The sequence below is a fragment of the Salvia hispanica genome, chromosome 2 (assembly GCF_029641045.1).
Source record: "Salvia hispanica isolate PSC_SH4W2 chromosome 2, Shi_PSC_v1, whole genome shotgun sequence".
Classification (NCBI taxonomy): domain Eukaryota; kingdom Viridiplantae; phylum Streptophyta; class Magnoliopsida; order Lamiales; family Lamiaceae; genus Salvia; species Salvia hispanica.
The window spans coordinates 22,020,994-22,040,529 of record NC_142693.1 but is presented as its reverse complement, the minus strand read 5'-3'; the positions used below and the strand labels follow the sequence as shown (position 1 = coordinate 22,040,529).

Sequence of the window (19,536 nt, the reverse complement as noted above, 5' to 3'; positions counted from 1 at the left end):
TAAAGTTGAATATATCTATATAGATAACCATAAAAACTTACACATATCTTCCGTTGTAGTCTAGTTGGTTAGGATACTCGGCTCTCACCCGAGAGACCCGGGTTCAAGTCCCGGCAACGGAATTATTTTTATTTATTTATGATAGTTGGGTTTATTTTAAAACATTATGAAAGTTTGGGATAGTTTTGAAATATGTCGAAAGTTTGGGATATAATTTTAGTTAATTTTAAATTTTTAACCATAAATAATTATGTATGAAACTTAAAAGAATGTATTAATGATAAATGATGATGTATCAAGTTGAAACATATGAAAAGTTTTATGTGTTGAAAAAACCATCTTTCATTAATAATTACTTAACCATTTCTTGATTAAATTGTTAAATGATTCATGTTGAGACGATAGTGTAATGGCGGGAAAATGTAGTGTTAGTTCGTTACGGAATAAATCCCAATCCTTATTAGGTTAGGGTTTCAAAATTGGGCTAAGTTTGAAGGAGAAGAACATGAAGAGGCGGACGAGAATCGGAGGCGATGGCGGCAACCAAGGATTGGAAGAGAACACGTTGGCGCTTCTCGACACCTCTGGTTTCAATGCTTCCAAAGTTTCTCACCACCTCGACGACGATCGTGAGTAAATTAGCCCTGGACCGTCTATTTACTTTGATACTTGCAAGGATTTTCGCATTTTGATCAATCGTTTTGGTTTAGGGCTTGCTTTCCTCGAGGCTGTGCGAACTACTTGTCTTAAAACCGATGATGGAAACGCACCTACACGGTACCTCCTGCAGCGCTCGTACTGTTCTGTTTGTGTTTACGAGTTCAATTGGCATATATACCATGCTGTGTGAGCTCAAGTATTGTTTTTGTTGCAATTTGAATCTGCAGCAAAATGCTTGAGGCCATTTTTCATATCCTGATTGATGCGGATTCGCTTGATTTGGTGATTCAAAGTTACCAGCTTCTTGTTGAGCTAGACAAGGTACTTGCTTCTTCTCTTTTCCCATGTTAATTTTGATTATGTGAAATTCTTTGTTTTCACATTTATGGGCAGTTCGTATTCGAGTTATGCTTTACCTCTGAGCATTATATATTTGACATACAGCGGTTTCCTCGACTGTACCTATCCGAAGGAGAACAATCAGATTCTTCTTCCCGTAAAGTCTCCTCTTTTATTATGGTTGAAGAGGTGATTAATACTAAGTTATCTCATATTCCATTACCCTCCTTTTTGTGGGATTTCAACTTTTCATGTCAATTAGCTGCTGTATGCCAGGCATGGTCACCTTTTACTTTTACGATGGATGGTTCCGACAAGAAGTGGGATGCTACAAATCATTCAAGAAATTTAGTGGACTCCTCGGTCTGTCATCAGGCTACTTATGTTGTTTCTTTCGTTTACAAGTATTAGATAATAGATAGTCAGGGAAGAAAACCTTTTCATTGATGATTTACTTAATTGCTATCTGCTGATAGTAGCTTATTTTTGAAAGCCCAAACTAATGTTTTTAGGGATTCCACACTCTTATAAAAGAAATAGCTGATGTGTCTGTGGAAATGAAGTCTGAAGCAGTAGATATAGGGGTAAGTCTTTTGTTTAACAAATTGCCTTTAAGATTGTTTCTCCTATTTTCTTTGACAATGCAAACTTGATACTCCCAATTTTGGATGATATTATGCAGTTATTTCATATTTCTAATAGCCAATAGGCCACTAATGTACGCTGTATGTTTCATATATTTCAAAACTTTACGCATGAGTGAAGAGCCTCAACTTCTAGTTCATGCAACAATAATCCTGAGCCATTCTTGCAGTTCATGAAGAAAATGTTACTGCTTCAATATCTTGTCACTGTCCTTGAAGGGGATTTTCAGCCTCGTAACAGCACTTATCAAGGTAGAATTTCACGGTTTCATTGTGGTGGACTTAGGGAAACCAAGGTTGATTCTTATGTTCTTGCAGAAAATCTGGACTGGATCATTTTGAGGGAGTCATTGCTGAGCATGCTTCTGGTATGCCTCCCTGGATTCCTAAATTGCAATTTTCAATAACTAAAATGTTTTTAGTTTGTATGGATGTGCTTATATTTAAAGTTTATGCATCCCTGACTTTAGGAGTCCTTTTGCAGGGATCAAGAAAGATAACATACAAAGGATTAATAAAGAGTTCTTTGTCTGCCTTGTACAACTTGTCTCAATCTACTGTATCTTCTGAAGAAGATAGCTGCAGTGATAAAACTCAAGGGGAGGAATTGCATGAAGCTGATAAGGCCATTGCATTAGCTTTACCAGAAGTAAAAAAGTCTACTTGCAATGTCCTGAAGAAATTTTTCATAATGGTGAACTATTTAGCTCCTTGTTTCTTCGGTTATGCTATAACTTAGATTCTTTTTAACAATTTTTTATGTCATATAGATCATGGAGCTAGATTCTTCAAAGAGGACAGCTGATCAGCATGGCCTTACAACCAGGGCTGATGGTGTAAGGTACTTCTTGCTTATCTGTATGGAAAGTTTGTTATTTTAGAATTGAGGGATATGCTGTGAATTACTCATATTTCAGGACACCAGCAGTGGAGATAATTTTGGACGAACTCATTAATGATAGTGATGTTCTTTCTTCATTCCTTAAGGTCCTCTCTTGTTTTACTTATAGACCCTATTTCTGCATTGTCCAATTACTTTATTTTTCCAGCCAAGCATCTTGATCTCATCGAAAACGTGTTTTTTAATATTCTTATCTATTGCTTAAACTGTTAGCAACTGCCAAATCCATTCTCTTATTGGCAATATTTTCGGCATCACATTAATTATCTCTAATGTTATAACCTGGTTTCTGAATCTATTTGATTGACCTTCAAACTGCTTTCAGGTGTTTGACCCAAAATGGAGGCTTGAGATCATCGTGCAGTATTTTCAAAAGTACATTTCAAAGGTCCGCAACCTCATCTTTCCTCTAGGTTCATCTTTTATTAAACCCCTCATCTTGATATTCTGCCAAAATATCATCAATTAGTGCTACCTTTTACTTGGCTAGGTTGCAAGCTTTGACCTACTTTAAGTATACATTCTCTCATCAGATAGGTATCATCAGAAAGGAAACTTCCTCGTCTCAGTTTTGATAGAAATTCCTTTTGAAGCAATTGAGTTCTGAGAAGTGGCTATAAATGTGATCCTCTATTTGAGCGTTCATGATTCAGATCTATTGTGGTCTTTCTCTCTATTTTTAGCTGCTGGCATGTGAAATCTGGTCTGAGCTTCGAATGTGCTAATTCTGAAAGCGTGTATGCAAAATATGCATTGTTTAAGCTGTATTCTAATCCATCTTAGTTCAGAATCTGGTAAACGTGTTGCATAATATTTAAAACTTGTACTCCTGAGACGATCATTCATTGATCCTTTTTAGTATATGTTGCAGAATTCCGTTCAAACTAGAAGCTCAACTGGTACAATCAACACTGAGAACTTAGATGGACTTTTAAAATTTCTGTCCAACAGCAAGAGGACCAAAAGTATCATTAAAAAAATCACAACAGAAGCTATTCAGTTGCTGCTCGCCTATGGTTTCCAGGTGTCTCCTCCTGTCTTATAGCTTGAAATACATATTATTTGGCTCTACGCACTCGTATCACCCTTTCCCTCCAACCTCATGTGTACAAAAATGATATATCAAGAGCTGTGTTGTAAAACAGAGGAAGTGCTCTGCTTTACTGTCTGACCTCGATCTCTTTTCTAGGCATATGTGATGCTATTACACGATGAATCTCAAGGCTTCTCTGATATGCTGGAAGATGTCAAAAGTAATTCCGCTGTGGGTGTTTGCGAAGACCTTATTTCTGCTTTTACATGTCTCAGACGTGAAGATCCGTAAGATTTATTTGCCTAATATAATGCTCTCCATCATAAGTATCATAGTCATATATGCAATGTCCTAAAGCCACTGGGATCATATTATCACAAACAATATATCTCGGTGCAGGAAAACCGGGATCTTATGCTGTGGCAAGCAGGCTCTAATTACTGCTGCTGCCACCATCTCAAACCTGCGCAGCATTTGAAGGAAGTAATGCAGCAGCTGATGTTAAAATCCCACAATATTTCAAGAATCAACGCTATGTATGTCGTTTTGCTTCCCTAGCGCGTAATTAGTGTCTGTCGAAGAACCATAATCTTAAAGAATGAGTTGAGCTTGTAGTATATGATCTCAACTATTTTTTGTCCCTAATCAATCAGTTGTCTCTGCTTTCTGATAATTGTGATCTAATTATGGAAGATTCATGATTTCAATAGACAAATACCATGTCCCAAACAGCTTATGAATGTTTTTATCCCCACAAATCTTCACATGCCTAAAAACAATGCAAAGGTGAATGAATTATGAACAAAATACAAAAAGAATGTATTTTTCTCCAAAAGAAAAATGGTTGGTAACAAACAAGAAGTCATCCCACATGCAAAGAGCAAACTTTTCTTCTCTCCCCATGTTTAGTGCCTCTCTTGACACCAATAGATCCCATTTTGTCCATAGCCACACCAAATGCTTGAAAAAACTTGTTTTTATCCTTAGCCATTTCCTGCACCAATACCTTAGTCCTAGGGTCCAAGAACAGTGCTTGATCAGAAGCCAACAACCCCAATTTAGCCATCAAATTCCCATAATAAGCATTGTCGAATGCAAAAGGAGTTGTGACATCAAACGGTGCAACAATATCAGTGTTCCCTCCAAAGTGTGGGCATGACATCTTGAGGGCCTTCAGCAGCCTCGGGTCCATCGATGGATCCGGCTGCTTCGTGCCCTTGTAGTCGTACAACCGGCTCACAAACTGCTTGCAGTGCGCGAAGCCTATGGTGTGAGCCCCCGACAGGATGACCATGTCTTCGAGCGTTAGGCCCTTCGAGCTGAAGATCCTAACGAGCTCATCCACGGTCGCATTAGACCGTGGGAGATTGGATGCTACCCTTGAAGCCATGGATATCTTCCCATCCCATCTTCCTTTCTTCACTTGATAATATGGCCCTCCAGCCTAATCACATAAATTAACACAAATGTTACAAGAAAAATTTGTCTTGTTATCATGTTGGTCTTCATAGACTTTTGTCACTGTCTCCCTAATGACAAATTATGCCTTCGAATATGTTTATAAGATTCCTAATTGGTTTGTTTTGGTCATGTAATGGACAAAATTTGCAGAGCTGTTTTCTTGTTTTTTAAAATGTGACAAAAATTAGTGAAATTTTGGACTGTTTGAACTAATTGTGGACAGTTAACTCTAGATTTCAACAATCCCTAATGATTATATTACATTTATATAAGTCCCGTGATTTCTGACATAGTCAATCAAATCTTGTGAGATGATAGAGAAATATTGCATTGGAAACTAACACTTTATCTATGTTTTGTGAAGCAGAGGTCACCATCAAGATAAGACTTGTGTGCGTGTGTTGACCTAATAGCAGAGTGGTTATTATTCAAGAACAGAGATTTCGAGAGTTCGAGTGAATTGTGATGCGACCATAAAAGAATATTTCATATTCAATTTTATATAAAAATTCTCTCTACTTTAAAAGAAATGTTTCACTCAAATGAGACAGATGGATTACTAACCAGATGGACGAAATCCCGGGCCGCAATGGCGAGAATGTCAGCGCAAGAGACGACACCAGGGCAGTTTCTCTCGACAAGCGCCTTCGCCATATCAATGGCATCGAAAGCCTCTTGCGCCAGCTCCTTGTTATCATCCGCATCCCTCTCCGCCAGCTCCTTGCTGCCCGGTTTTGACGAAATCAGCACTGATGCATCACATCCCTTCACACAACACAAGATACATATATATGCGTTGGAATGTAATAAAATGCAGACTGTAAATATTGTACAAACTCCAAACTATCTGTTTTTCGGCATTGTGGGAAAAAAGGCGTTACTTGTACGAAGCAGTCGTGGAAGAAGAGGCGGATGGTGGCGGGGGCGGAGACGGGGGCTTCCTTGAAGTGCTGGGAGGTGACGGAGGCGACGAGCTGATCGAGCTTCGGGCATGACTTGGCGTAGAAATCTACGGAGAGCTGGTACCGGGGCTTCCGGCTTCGGGCGGAGGAGGCGAGTAGAAAGATAATGAGAATGATGAGGAATGTGGAGGAGGGAGACATGGGAGATGGTTGTGGCTTTGTGAGAGGTTAGGACAATTTAGGAAACAGTGGTGGTGAGGAGATGTGTTAGATTCTATTTCTCTTGTCTTAAGGTGGAGAGGGAGTGTACTAAATACAAGAACCAGTGTACACAACACCTACTAACTCTATTTCCTTTCCTTATTTGCATCAACAATAGTTTAATGGGATATAGTACTATTTGGAGTGGCACTCCAGACCCAGATATTTTATAACAAGACATTTCACAACTTCTTCGAAATTAAAGTTAATTTGTTAAATTTTAAAGAAATTTTAAAAGAAAACTAGTTTATTGTTGTTTCTTGATATTCATGTTAAAAGAAAAGAGGAATAATAAAAATGGATGAATAAATTAGCCGTAAAATTATAGCTTCAACGCATAATAAATTTATACTCCAAGTATTTTTTTTCTAAATTTGTGATTTGATTATAAAATTACTAAAATGCTCTTAGACAAATTTTGAAGTAGCAAAAAAAAATACAAAGTGGCCATAATTTACAAAGCAGTAATGATAAACAACCAAATTTTGTACAACCAAAATAAGGTTATATTAATAATTTGATGGATTAGTTATATATTAAAATTATAAATATAGTAAGTGGATAAGTTAAAAAGACTTATTAGCCTTTAACCTCATTTTTTATATTTATATTTGAATTTTCTTTCTATTGTTTTTAATATTTGAATTAAAGTATGCACTAATTATATTTATGGTTCTAAAAAAATAAAAAAATTATACAAAAATTATAAATATATGACCACAATATTATGCACTTTTCATGTATTATATATGCATCTAAATATTTTAATTAAATGCATAAATAAATTTATTTTTGGTCAAATAAACTAGATTTTGGTTGTACAAAATTTGGTCACGTAGATTTGTTGTTTACGAAGTTTAGGAAGAGTAGTATTGTTCATTTTATGGTGATGCGTGAAATTTATAATTTGTCACAGTCTTTCAGATTAGCAATAATTACTAGACAAGGACAAATCCGTGCATGGGATTCATAAATGCATCATTTAATCACATTCATAAAAGTAACATGAGTCATTTTTAGCATTTATTCCCAAAATAAATGTCATCGCACACCCATTGTCAAAAGTTATAGGGCGATTACTTAACTTTCATCATTTTATAGTTTTGTATACAAAATTTTATATCTGATTTTGCAACTATAGAGAATTCCGTAAAGGTTGGTGTTAACATGGATACGTGGAAAGGTGAATTGACGGCGAGGCGATACCACAATGACGGTATATCAGTCTCATTTTAGTCTCGTCATCTCACCCTCGAGAATGACAATGCATCAATCTTAGGTATTGATGTGGTAAATCGCGGTTAAATCATCTTTGCTTTAAAATTATCTAATAGTTGTCGACTGATGCATCATATGCCACATTTAATTTCTCGATAACTACCGACTGATGCAATTTTCGACTTTTGTTATTATTATGTCTTCCAATGATATCGTAGGTACTAAGTATGTTCTATTGGTTCTCTCAATTTCTAGCAATATGATTATCTTGAGTGTGGTTTAGATTTACTTTTGTGACTTGGTTGTGTTGTGTTGTCTTTTTTTCTATAAATTTGTAATTGTTTATCTGCCATAGTTGGATGTCCTATTGGTGACTTGGTGTATGTTTTTTATGTGTTTCTTCAGTTTAATTATACGTATGTAAGTCTCTGTGTGTTTAACTTCATATCTTCTCAAATTTGTTACTCTCGAACACTTTTTATTAGGTAAAAATTGTGGCCCTTTATCATTATTTTTTTACATGCACATCAACAAGTGGGACAAAACAGTTATAGATATCTGGCTGGTGAAATCGAATGAAACACAAATGTGAGTATATTTATATTGTGGAATATAGTATCTGATGGTAGATAGTTAATGCATTTACAAAAAGAGATGTCATAAAGTGTGAAGCCAGAAAAGTTCCTTAAATGCTTTGCATGTGCAAATGCAATAAGCCATCTTTCAACAAATGAAGCAACCTTTTTGGTCTAAAAAAAAAATTTATTTAGGCAATTTATTGGAGCGATGCATAAGATTGAGACATTGTTACATTTGATACGAACCGGCTTTCTGAATTAAGAAAGACCAAGATCGGTTGAAGATAAGTGGGAGTAGTTTTTGATAATTGAATCATCTGATAGAAAAAACATGATTTCATCGATACATTATATTACAAAATAAATAAATAGAGGGCAAGTTGCTTAACATAAAGCTCATATAAATTCTGGTAACTCCCGCAAATCTGCAAAATCATTCAATAAAAGTACAAAGTTTTGTATTTGTTCGCAATTATCCACGCAAATAATTTTGGTGACGATCGCATTTTTTTGCCATAGTATAATTGCGAAAAATCCAAACCTCATTATTTTTTAGGCGGAATTTTAAAATTGCAGGACAAACCCTAAATTGATCAAACTTAATGATTATTTCTGCTAACAATTTATCTGTAAATAAAAAGTTCCTAGAAACTCTTTGGACCCCACCATATTGATCACTCCTTAAAAGCCACTTTTATTCAATTTCTGTTTGCTACATTCTGAATTTGTTATATGGCTATTGGGTGCAGGATAACTTAAAGCTGTGGACCATGGCTTATGTTATCTTTATAGTCTGTTGCAGATCTGTGTGGACCTTAGTAACAGTGAGAATTGCAACAAGAATCCCTTGTGTCAAGACAATTTTTTATATTTATTGATTGAATATGAGATGATTTTAATGTTGTTGGGTTGTGAACTGTAAGTAGTGGTGGTTCCACTTTCTTTTGCAGAATTTTGACTTGGTAGTTGTCACACATGCTTGTAACTAAGTGAGTGCGACACACTTTCTTCTCTATGTACATTTGTAATAAAGCACTTTGTCTCCCATCTTCCATTTGTAGTGCACTCATATTATACTAGTACATGCAAAAAACAAGTAACTGAGTAGAGACAAGTGTTATAGTAGATAAAATAGTCTCTTCCACGTCTCCAATTTAGGTACATTCACAAAAAAATACTTAACTTTTAGATCATTTCTCTACTCACAAAACACGGAGTACTTTCTAACCACTTATGTTAAAACTCGTGCTACGCCTTATTAGGACTATCATTAACCAACGGAAGGGTAGGGAGGAGTTATAGGCTTATAGGCGACGTCGATTCAGTTCTTTGAACATCTCTATATCAAAACCGAACATGAAAATTTTATTTCAATTTAGAAATATGATATTACAGATGCGATCAAATACTCTTATATATCAAGTTCTTCAAGCAAATAATAATTGCATATGCATATGTTACATATACTGATAATGTCATACTGATGCATTTTATAATTGAGTTATTAATGATGATACGAATGGAGTTTTGTCTGGAAAAATTTGTAGATTCTATATATAGATATAAATCATTGATCTTCTTGATTTACGAATAACACCAAAAAAAGTTTATTTTACAATATTAAATATATAATTCTGATAAACCAATATTAAAAAAATATAATGCCTTTTGCTTCCCATTTGATAATGTAAGCCCATTAATCGTTACATGATTGATTCAGGCCCATGAATGGAATAGGCCAATCTTAAAACTAAAGTGCATAAATCAATTACATGGGTTAATATAGGCCCATGAATAAGTTGATTTAGGCCCATAAATTAACAATGTAATAGATTAGATTTAATGAATTTAATTTTCAATTTATACAACTCGATAATAGTAAATCCTATAATTCCTCGCCGTCGCCGAGTCAACTCAGTCTCCTTTCCCAAACTTGTGCTGTTGAACTTGAACGTATCCACATATACATACAAGTATACTGTATCTATAGGCAGGCTTTCACTACTCCCAATTCCCCAGTGGACAGCAATGGCGGAAGCTTCCGACGAGGCGAAGGACATTGAGAAGCTCTACGAGTATGGCGAACGCCTCAACGAAGTCAAAGACAAGTCTCAGGTGACTGATTCAATTCATTTCCGCATCCCTCTTTTTTTGAATCTTAGCTATTGATCAGTGAATTTGTTATTGATAAGTGTTAATTTCTCGGCTGCAAAATTGCAATCAGCATACTGAAGATTACGAGAACATAATAAAAGCGGCGAAGAGCAGCAGTGTGAAATCCAGGCAATTAGCTGCGCAGCTCATCCCTCGGTTCTTCAAGCACTTTCCCGGGCTATCGGAAAATGCTGTCCACGCGCATCTTGATTTGTGTGAAGCTGAAGAGATCGGGGTAGGTGACCTTTTGTTGTTTGATTGCAACCTAATTTGTTCCCAATTTTGTTCCCAATGTGTAGAATTATCTAATAGAATTGTCTAATGTTAGAAGCTATTGAGTTACTGAGCATCTAATGGAGTGTTTAATAGTGGTAATGCACATGATTTCAGATTCGGGTGCAAGCAATCCGTGGACTACCACTTTTCTGCAAGGACACGCCTGAGCATCTTTCTAAAATTGTTGACATTCTTGCACAGCTCCTTACAGCTGGTATTAAGTGCTCTGATTATCTTTCAAGAATGCTAATTTATGCTATTTTGTTAACTGATAAGTAGAAACATGGCTTATGAAAGATTTCTCTTTTTCTATGTAGAGGAAAATGTGGAGCGTGATGCTGTAAATAAAGCACTTTTGTCCTTACTGAGACAAGATGTTCGAGGTAATTCTGCTGATAGATTACATGTATAAGAGTGTCTGTCTACACGTGCAATTTGGCATCTCAAAGAGGAGATTGATATTGAGATATGGAACGAACGTCAATATCACATGTTTCAGCAAATGTCACATGCCCAAATCCTTAAGTTGCTGTTGGTGTTATACTGTTTTCCATCATGTTACATGAGTTTGCTACTTTGTCTGTTTTTTCATTAGAGCGTGAAGTGTATAAAGAAACTGGGCTATGTTAAACAATGAAGTAGTATAGCAGTAATAATGGGTGGAAGATTAATCAGTTTAGAGATGGGTTTTCTAGTTATAACTTTGCTTTCTTCATTTATTGTTGAGCCTTACATTTTCGTGCATTGCTTAGCTTCCTTGACAGCCCTATTTAAGCATATTGAGAGTGTTGACGAGCAACTAACAGATGAAAATCTACGTGAAAGGACCTTACTTTTCATTAAAGACAAGGTAGAAAGATTTCAAATTCCTTTATTACAGCTCATGCCTTGTAGTTGTCTTGGAAGAATCATTTCCACATTCTTTCATTTAGGTCTTTCCACTCAGAGCTGAGCTCCTGAGACCTGCTGAGCAAATGGAAAGGCACATTACTGATTTGATAAAAAAGGTTTGCCTAAATTCCCCCTTTTTTTCTTTTCGTGGATGTTGACATATTCAAGTTTTTCGATGGTCCATGCCTTGTCTATGTAATTGAGTTGAGTTGTTTCAAACGGAATTTGAAGAATTGGACCAAGACATCACTTGTTTAGCTAATATGGTACTTAACTATAAAATGCATGATTCTTTTGACTTTAAATATGCAGAGCCTACAAGATGTCACTGGAGCCGAATTTAATTTGTTCATGGATTTCTTGAAAAGCTTGAACATGTTTGGTGAGAAAGCTCCCCCAGAGAGGATCCAGGAACTGATTGAAATTATAGAAAGCCAAGCTGATCTGGATGCACAATTCGATGTATGTATTCTTTTCTTATTGTCCTGGTAAAAGATACTATCCGTGTTGGATCCAATATTTTGAGGAGGAACTTGTTGGTATCTTGGAATAGAAAGAAAAATATATGTACCTGCAGTAATTGTTAAATGCTTACATCTCCCACATTGTGCTGTATAAATGTTTATCTTGGAATTTCAGTACAATAAGTTGAGTTTATCTCTATATTTGTCCCTATATTATAAGCTTGGCTATCTGCTTTGGAACTTTAAAATTTTCAAAACCAGAAAGTGTGGTTTATTCCCAAGAAGGATGTGCATTTTTCAAACCTTCGTTCTGCTTTCTTTAGGGAGAAAGGCCATAGTTGAATCTCATTTTTTGTGTCTTGTGATGTGTCTAACCGCAGGATGCAGATGGTGACCATATAGATCGACTGATTTCATGCCTGTTTATGGCACTTCCATTTTTTGAGGTTCATACTGAGCTCGTGAATTTTTCCCTTTCATTCGTACAGTAATTGATTTGATCTTAGCTGACTTTTTGTCTACTTGCAGAGGGGTGCATCCAATAGCAAGTTTTTCAAATATCTAAATAAGCACATTTTTCCAGTATTTGATAAGGTGCAAATTTCACACAACTTCTCTATTGATTATATGTAATAGACCTGATCTTCCCTATTTTTTCTGGTTAGAGAATATACATATTATTGTGTTCCGCCCATAATCTCTAAAGAACAATAATTTTTTATCTATGCATTCCCTGGGCAGAGTCCTCACAATTTCCACTTTTATAGATGTGTATATACTGGAGTAGCGTTTTTAGTCAATTTAGGGAGTTCTTGTACTTGAATAATTCTCTTGGACTATCTAAAACAAATTTTTGGCTTTTCAAGGAAAACTGTAATTTTCGCTGAACTTAAAATTATCAGAAGAGCATACTGAGCAGTTTACTAAAGTATGTGACCCCGTTGTTCATCAGCTTCCTGAAGAACGAAAAGTGGACCTGCTTAAAAACCTTGCGGAGGGTTCGCCTTACACCTCTCCACAGGACTCCAGACAAATTCTTCCTGCCGTGGTTCAGATCCTAAAGGCAACTCCCTGAACTATATATTGTGATGTGTTATGTCGTTGAATTTCTTCTGTCTTCTTTGTGTTGACTTTTAATTCTTATTTTAGAGCAGATTTACCATTTTAGTATAACCTGATCATAGTATATATGATGAAATCAAAGTGATTCCTACTTTAGTTCATAAGTTTTTAAATCCGCGTCTTCAGTTAACTTAATTAGACATTAAACAATTTCCTATTATTTCTTCTTTTCATTATATTCTCACAATGAAAATATGTCTCAGACTTTGGCCGTGAATATGCTCAATGACCTATTATACCTTGTTCAATCTATTCATCTTATTTCAGAAGACCATGCCTCGGAGAAAATCAGGGGAAGAGATGAATTTTACTTATGTTGAGTGCTTGCTATATACATTCCACCATCTAGCTCAAAAGGTCAACGGTGTTTTCTTATCTTTCATGTTATTTGTCTTGCATCTCGGAATTTCATGTTAATAGCCATCGTTCTTTCACTATTTAACAGGCACCTAATGCGACTAATAGTTTATGCGGTTACAAGATTGTGACTGGACAACCATCAGATAGGCTGGGGGAGGACTTCTCAGAGCAATATAAAGATTTCTTGGAACGGTGAGTTCATTCTGCACGTGCAATACTTTGTTTTATAATAAAGGATCCTGATAGAAGGAATCCATTATTCATCTTGAGCTATAATGTCTGCAAGTAGAATGAAGAATTTGAAATTCATTCGTAATTAGTTCCTTTTATGTTTAAACTCTCTTGAAATATGGTACAAAATTTTGGTTATTTCCACAGATTAAATTGTGTTGAAGACCTAGTTCGTGCCACCACAAAAAAGTTGAATCAGGTAATGGCAGAGCACAGCAAAGCACTGGCAGCTGCTGGATCTGACGAGTCGAAGGCTAGCATTGTGAGTTATCTGAATCACCATGTTCTCAAGTAAGCAAATGATCAACGTTTTGGTGATGATGGACTTACTTGATTTCATATTTAATCTGCAGAAAGCAGAAAAGCAGAACACCTCAACTGGTTTAAGAACTTGCAATAATATCTTGGCTATGACACAGGTAAGTGGAAGTACTAAAATTTTGGTGATACACTCAAAAGATTTTTTTTTAGCTGATTGCTTCTCATTCTTTTCAGCCGCTGCATGCGAAAACACCTTCATTTATAGGAGATAAGAGAATTAATTTATCTTGGAAGGAAGCGACAAAGCCTTCAGGCAATTCAACTGTAACCACCACTGGGTATGTTCTTCGGCTCACTTTTCAATGGATAGAAATCCAGAAGAGATGTTTACAAATCAAACTTGTTCAAAATTCACTACACTACCCATACTTATCTCTGTTTCTATTCGCTCACATTTCAATACTCGTATCCGCCTGCAGTGGGAAGCGTCCTGGACAAAACGGCGCAGGTAATAATCCAAGCAAGAGAGGGCGTGGAGGAGGCAGTAGTCAAAACCAAAACCCGGTATCTAACAGAGGATTTCAAGGAAGAACACCAGGGGGGCGAGGCAGAGGGAGGGGACGAGGTGGACGTGGCAAGGGGAGAGGAAGGGGACGAGGATTCTGATAGCTCTGTTTCGACTATCAGTGTAAGATTAAAAAAATGACATGATTTGACGGCAACATATGTGTACCATCGTTTTGTGTTGGAGCAATTTTGACCAGAGGAGGAGGAAGAGGTGTTAGAAGGATTTTTTTTGGGTTTTATATTTTATGTGTTTTCTACAGCACTACACGACCCCAGAACCGCGATGGAAATAGCAGTCGAATACGAAAAGTTATTTATCCACCGATTTAAAAATATTTAAACGGGTCATATATTTCATTAATTCATCCCATTCAGATTTGATTCACATCTCTTAAGAGCCGTGGCGACCCCAAATGAGACAATTGATGACGACCCATATGGAAGGCGTCATCTTGATGTGCCAAAATTTGTATGCTAACGTGTAGAAATTTGTCTAGACATAAATAGCCTAGCAAGCACAGCCTATCATAATATAATTTCACGCTTAGCTGAATATTCAAAAATCAACGTTGGAGGCCAAGTTGACTCGTTAAATATTGGCTGCATCTCTGTTTATAACATAGTTTTTCGACGCATCTTCTTCTACTCTTCCCCTCCAATAAAAACGTTACCTCATCTCATATGTCCCGGCGGCTTAAGACCACTTGCTCACATACCAACAAGTCTTGTTTGACAGTTTGCTGATGAGGTCAATGTCTGCTTAGATATATATCCAAATTGGTTGGAAGTCTGCAGCTCATATTATTTACTATTATGGCAAAGAATATGACCACAATTATTTCTGCGTTGCTTCTTCTCGCGAGCCTGCGAGTGGGCGATGGCCGTCTGATTAGAGAGGTCCTGGGCGCGACCGAGACGTGCGAGCCCACGTATGGATTCTTGCCATGCTCCAGCAACGTGTGGGGGCTGCTGTTTCTGGTCATCGTGTTTGAAATTCTCCTTACCTTCGCCGGCCGGTATGTAGGGATGGGATCCGACCTCTTTTTCCGTACTACCGGACCGGGCATCATTGGGGGAAGCGTGTTTCAGTTTCTTGGCACAATCCCACAGATTATCATGGTTCTTGGTTAGTCTCTTCTCTTTTTTTTTTCTTTCTAAATTGCTTGTGTAGAATATTATTTTGCTAGATTGTCTTGCACTAGCTAGCTAGTACTCCCACTATCTAACGCAAAAAAGTCTTTACATGTAGATAACATCTCGTTGCCACTTTAATTTTCTTGATGGATTTGTCGGGAAATCATGAAGAAAAATCATCAAGCTTATTGTTGTTTGCAATTGTGTTGTAGTATAATGTTGATAGTGTTGGAAAATGATGAACATTCATAGTATGCAAGTATTTAGTGTGTTATAAATTGATAAACAGTCTAAATATGAAGATTTAGATGGAGATACAATTTTTAAGGTGTTTAATATGTTGCAGATTGATATATTATTTAATGCTACTATAAAAATTCAGATGGAGATATAACTTAACTCGAGTCAAAAGTGTGTGGGATTATTCATAGTCAAGTGTAGATATTAGTATTAGCCATTAAGTTTGTGTCTGTTTATGTCATTGTAAAACGTCGCCAGGTTGTCTTGCACTAGCATCAAACACAAAAAAGTCCATAGTCCAGACATCGAGTAATTGACAAAATATCGTTGCTAATTTGATATTCTTCATTAATTTAACAGTGGAGTACTATAATAGCAACGTGTAAGCTGTTGATTGAGCTTAATAATAGTACTAGTAGTATAGAGGCCGAAGTCACCATCTTCTTTTTTTTTCCACCAAACACACCCAATTTTTATATGTACCCCACATGAATAAATGGTAGCAGTTACTTTTTTATTAATGTTACTTAAGTTAAGAGCATCTTGTGGTTTGAGTATTAAGGGAAAAGGAAAAACATAAGCTCGCTTCATGTATCCCCTAACACACGGTGCTTAAGCACGCTGGTCGAGCGGCCAAATAGCGGTGTGACACATGGCGTGCAATATTTTATTATTTCAAAATATTAATTTCAAAACCCAAATTTAATTTCATGCCCGGGTATTATTTTAGTTTCTTTTTTTAAATTATGTATATATTTCATTTGAATCATGTATTTTTCAATTATACAATTATTAGTAATTACCAGTATTTTAATAAAACTATAAATTTTGGTTTTATTCATAAATTTTAATTGTAATATATAACTATGACAAAGAGACGAAATGATAAATACTATGTAAGTGCTTAGAATTTAAGTGCTTATGTATATACTCTATATTACTATCAACAATGCTTAAAAACTAATTTCACAATATTAATCCCTTTTAGACTTGAATGATGTTTGAAGTTTAACTTAGTCTTAAAAGTATAATCTTGATGAATATACAAGAACCATAAAAATGAGAGAAATTTTTTTTGAAAACAATCTAAATATCTAATATATGTTTGTTTTTGGATCAGCAAGTGTGCTATCAGGATCAAAAGAGGCTGCTCAACAAAGGGCCACACTTGGAATGGGGTTGGTTGCCGGATCAACGGTCATGACCCTCACGCTGATATGGGGCATCTCCGTTATCCTTGCTAGCTACGATCGCTCCGTTTCTCCCACCATCGACAAATCCGGAAGCCAGAAAACCACACCAAAAGGTGGCATTTGATCAACCTTGTTGAGCTCTTAAAATGTTATTCTCATGATGATCTAATGGGTAAACTGGTCTCTCTTTCAATCAGGTTATGGCATTGTAACGGATGTTGAGACGAGCTACACTGCTCGGATAATGCTGATACCCTTGATTCCTTTCCTCATTATTTTGGTAGCAGAGGCTTTCAGTTCGTCATCAGTGAAGAGAGTGTTTCTTCTCATTGCACTCATTGTCTCAGTCATGTTGCTTTTCGGCTTCATTTTGTACCAGTCGTTCCGGCCTTGGATTCAGGCCCGTAGATTTGAGTATTTGATGAGTAAGTATGCAAAGGACAAGCTGTTGAGGCTCTTATCCAGCAATGGCAGTCCCGATGCTACAAAAATACAACGGTAAGTAGGTCAATGTCAACATTTCCATTTGGTACTATAGAATTGAGAGTGCGGATTTGGAAATCGAGCTTTCAATTCCAAATCTATTGCCCCGTATTTGGTAGCACACAATACACACGCTGCACACAACATACACTGCACGTACACACACACAATACACCCAAATACACACAACACACATTGCACACACACACACACACAAATACACACACTGCACGTACTCACACACAATACGCGCAAATACACACACAATACACACACTGCACACAACACACACTGCACGTACACACAAATACACACACTGAACACATAATACATATGTTGTACTATACAACACACACTACACAATACGCACACTATACACGACAAACTCTAAATTCAATTCCATATCCAACACAATTTCAATTCCATGGTAACAAACGGAGCATTTATACTTTGAGAATGCATAAATTTGACAACATTTCCAATACTCATTAGTTCCATCTTGGTGTCATTTGCAGCCTGTTTTCCCAAATCGACAAGGACAGAAGCACGTCCGTATCAGCAGCAGAACTCCGAGTTCTGCTCTTAGGTGTGAGGATGGATGAAGGTGACTTCAGCACAGACAGGGACGTCGAGAACATCTTGGAGTCCTTCGATACCACTGGAGACGGACGTATCAACAGGGAAGAATTCGTCGAAGGGATGACCAAATTACTCGACGAGCTAGCCAAAGAGAGGCTAGACCGCATTAAAAAGAATAGAGACAGTGATCCATTACAACAGGGCTTGTTGGGCGACAGCGACAGCACGAACGAAAGGAGTGGCCAAAGTGATCTAACCACTTGGCTGAACTATCTAAAAGCTCTTTCCTTAATAATTCTCGGGATCGCATTGATGTTGGCTTTTGCAGAGCCACTGATCACCAGTGTCGTGGGATTCGCCACAGCTGCGAATCTGCCTGATTTCTTCGTCCCGTACTTCGCCATACCCTTAGCCACGAACTACCGAGTCGCAGTTCAAGCGTTCACTTCATCTCCGAGGAAAACACAGAACTCCATTTCTTTGACACTCTCTGCAGTAAGTCCCACTTCTTCAGACAATGTTTGCCGTTGTTTTCCTGTTGGTACAAAAAGTTTGAAGTTTTCTTAAAACGACACAAAAGTTTTATTTGTGTTTTATTTTAATACACTCTGCGGCAAGAATGTATTAAAATGAAACGCAAATGAAACTATCTTATTCATATAAACTTCAAACTTTTTGTACCAACATGAAACAGCGGTGAAACATCATGAATAGTATAACTACCCTCACTTTGTAAATTGTACATGTTCTGAATCTCTCATTTTGATTTGTTGTGCAGCTTTACAGCGGTGTGTATATGAGGAATGTGGTGAGCTTGATCGTGTTCCTCGCCCCGGTTTATGCTCTGAATCTGTCCTCAGATGTGCTTGTGGAGGTTCTAGTGGTCACCGTGATGAACGCGGGGATGGCAGCTCTCACGGGCTTCCGGACCTCGTTCCCTCGCTGGTTGGGCTATGTCGTCGTGCTGTTGTATCCGGTCACTCTGGCGGTGACCTATCTACTCACTGATGTTCTAGGATTGCCATAGGGAGGCTGTGGCTAGTGATATATTTAAGAGATGTGTATTTTACTTAATAGTTTTTATATTTTGTTTCTTCATTGTAGCAATATGTTATTAGTGTCACTAAGTAGAAAACATTCTATATTTGATATGCATTGGATAGCATCAATGCTTATTTAAAAGCATCAATAATGGTTCTCCGCTTATGATTACTCAAACCTTCAATCTATTGATTGGAAGAGAAATGTATAAACCAATTAAGTTGCACTTCACCTCGTTACCAACTAAATTTGTGCTTCATCGTTGTCTCGCTGACATCAGTTATATGCTACTAATAATCTTTCTATGCAAGCTCTCTAAAACTCACATAGATTATTTTGAATATCATCATCAATCACAAACAACATATTATTGCATTCTTAATTTTCACAATACTAAAAACTCAATTATAATATTTTCTTTTGTAACTGATAATGGTTGTTAGAAACTTTAAGCAATAAATATACAACTCCTAGTAGACATAAACGGACAATATATATGAACCCAACACGAAACATTATTAAAACGGAAAGGGATTGGAGAAA

At 36.7% G+C, this 19,536-nt stretch overlaps 4 protein-coding genes and 1 non-coding gene across 6 annotated transcripts; 4 read left to right on the top strand and 1 right to left on the bottom strand.

Annotated features, from left to right (window-relative positions):
• Positions 1-49: 49 nt before the first annotated feature.
• On the top strand, positions 50-122 carry TRNAE-CUC (transfer RNA glutamic acid (anticodon CUC)). Its single transcript has one exon. It is a non-coding gene; the product is annotated as a tRNA-Glu (tRNA).
• A 191-nt stretch (positions 123-313) lies between these two features.
• On the top strand, positions 314-4,205 carry SNI1 (negative regulator of systemic acquired resistance (SNI1)). Of its 2 annotated transcripts, XM_048099252.2 has the most exons (15): positions 316-629; positions 711-777; positions 888-981; positions 1,105-1,188; positions 1,276-1,362; positions 1,512-1,583; positions 1,814-1,895; positions 1,962-2,011; positions 2,128-2,337; positions 2,414-2,484; positions 2,561-2,630; positions 2,870-2,932; positions 3,416-3,568; positions 3,734-3,864; positions 3,977-4,205. In XM_048099252.2, the coding sequence occupies exons 1-15, from the start codon at positions 506-508 to the stop codon at positions 4,053-4,055; spliced, it is 1,437 nt and encodes a 478-aa protein (XP_047955209.1). In that variant the 5' UTR covers positions 316-505; the 3' UTR covers positions 4,056-4,205. The 2 variants fall into 2 exon arrangements, with proteins under 2 accessions (XP_088919600.1, XP_047955209.1); XM_089063474.1 differs by having other exon boundaries at positions 314-629; positions 1,814-2,011.
• Positions 4,206-4,297: 92 nt separating this feature from the next.
• Positions 4,298-6,273, bottom strand: LOC125201231 (Peroxidase superfamily protein). Its single transcript, XM_048099265.2, has 3 exons — positions 5,920-6,273; positions 5,603-5,803; positions 4,298-5,021 (listed from the first exon to the last, which is right to left on the bottom strand). Exons 1-3 carry the CDS (start codon positions 6,139-6,141, stop codon positions 4,440-4,442), a joined length of 1,005 nt encoding a protein of 334 aa, XP_047955222.1. The 5' UTR covers positions 6,142-6,273; the 3' UTR covers positions 4,298-4,439.
• Positions 6,274-9,884: 3,611 nt separating this feature from the next.
• On the top strand, positions 9,885-14,658 carry LOC125222776 (apoptosis inhibitor 5-like protein API5). Its single transcript, XM_048125583.2, has 16 exons — positions 9,885-10,112; positions 10,222-10,386; positions 10,542-10,641; positions 10,745-10,810; positions 11,180-11,277; positions 11,360-11,434; positions 11,631-11,780; positions 12,163-12,228; positions 12,311-12,376; positions 12,735-12,845; positions 13,172-13,261; positions 13,350-13,456; positions 13,643-13,757; positions 13,849-13,914; positions 13,991-14,094; positions 14,236-14,658. Exons 1-16 carry the CDS (start codon positions 10,026-10,028, stop codon positions 14,420-14,422), a joined length of 1,653 nt encoding a protein of 550 aa, XP_047981540.1. The 5' UTR covers positions 9,885-10,025; the 3' UTR covers positions 14,423-14,658.
• Positions 14,659-14,797: 139 nt separating this feature from the next.
• On the top strand, positions 14,798-19,224 carry LOC125189321 (sodium/calcium exchanger NCL2-like). Its single transcript, XM_089065206.1, has 5 exons — positions 14,798-15,449; positions 16,818-17,003; positions 17,088-17,388; positions 17,889-18,447; positions 18,731-19,224. Exons 1-5 carry the CDS (start codon positions 15,137-15,139, stop codon positions 18,977-18,979), a joined length of 1,608 nt encoding a protein of 535 aa, XP_088921332.1. The 5' UTR covers positions 14,798-15,136; the 3' UTR covers positions 18,980-19,224.
• Positions 19,225-19,536: the final 312 nt, after the last annotated feature.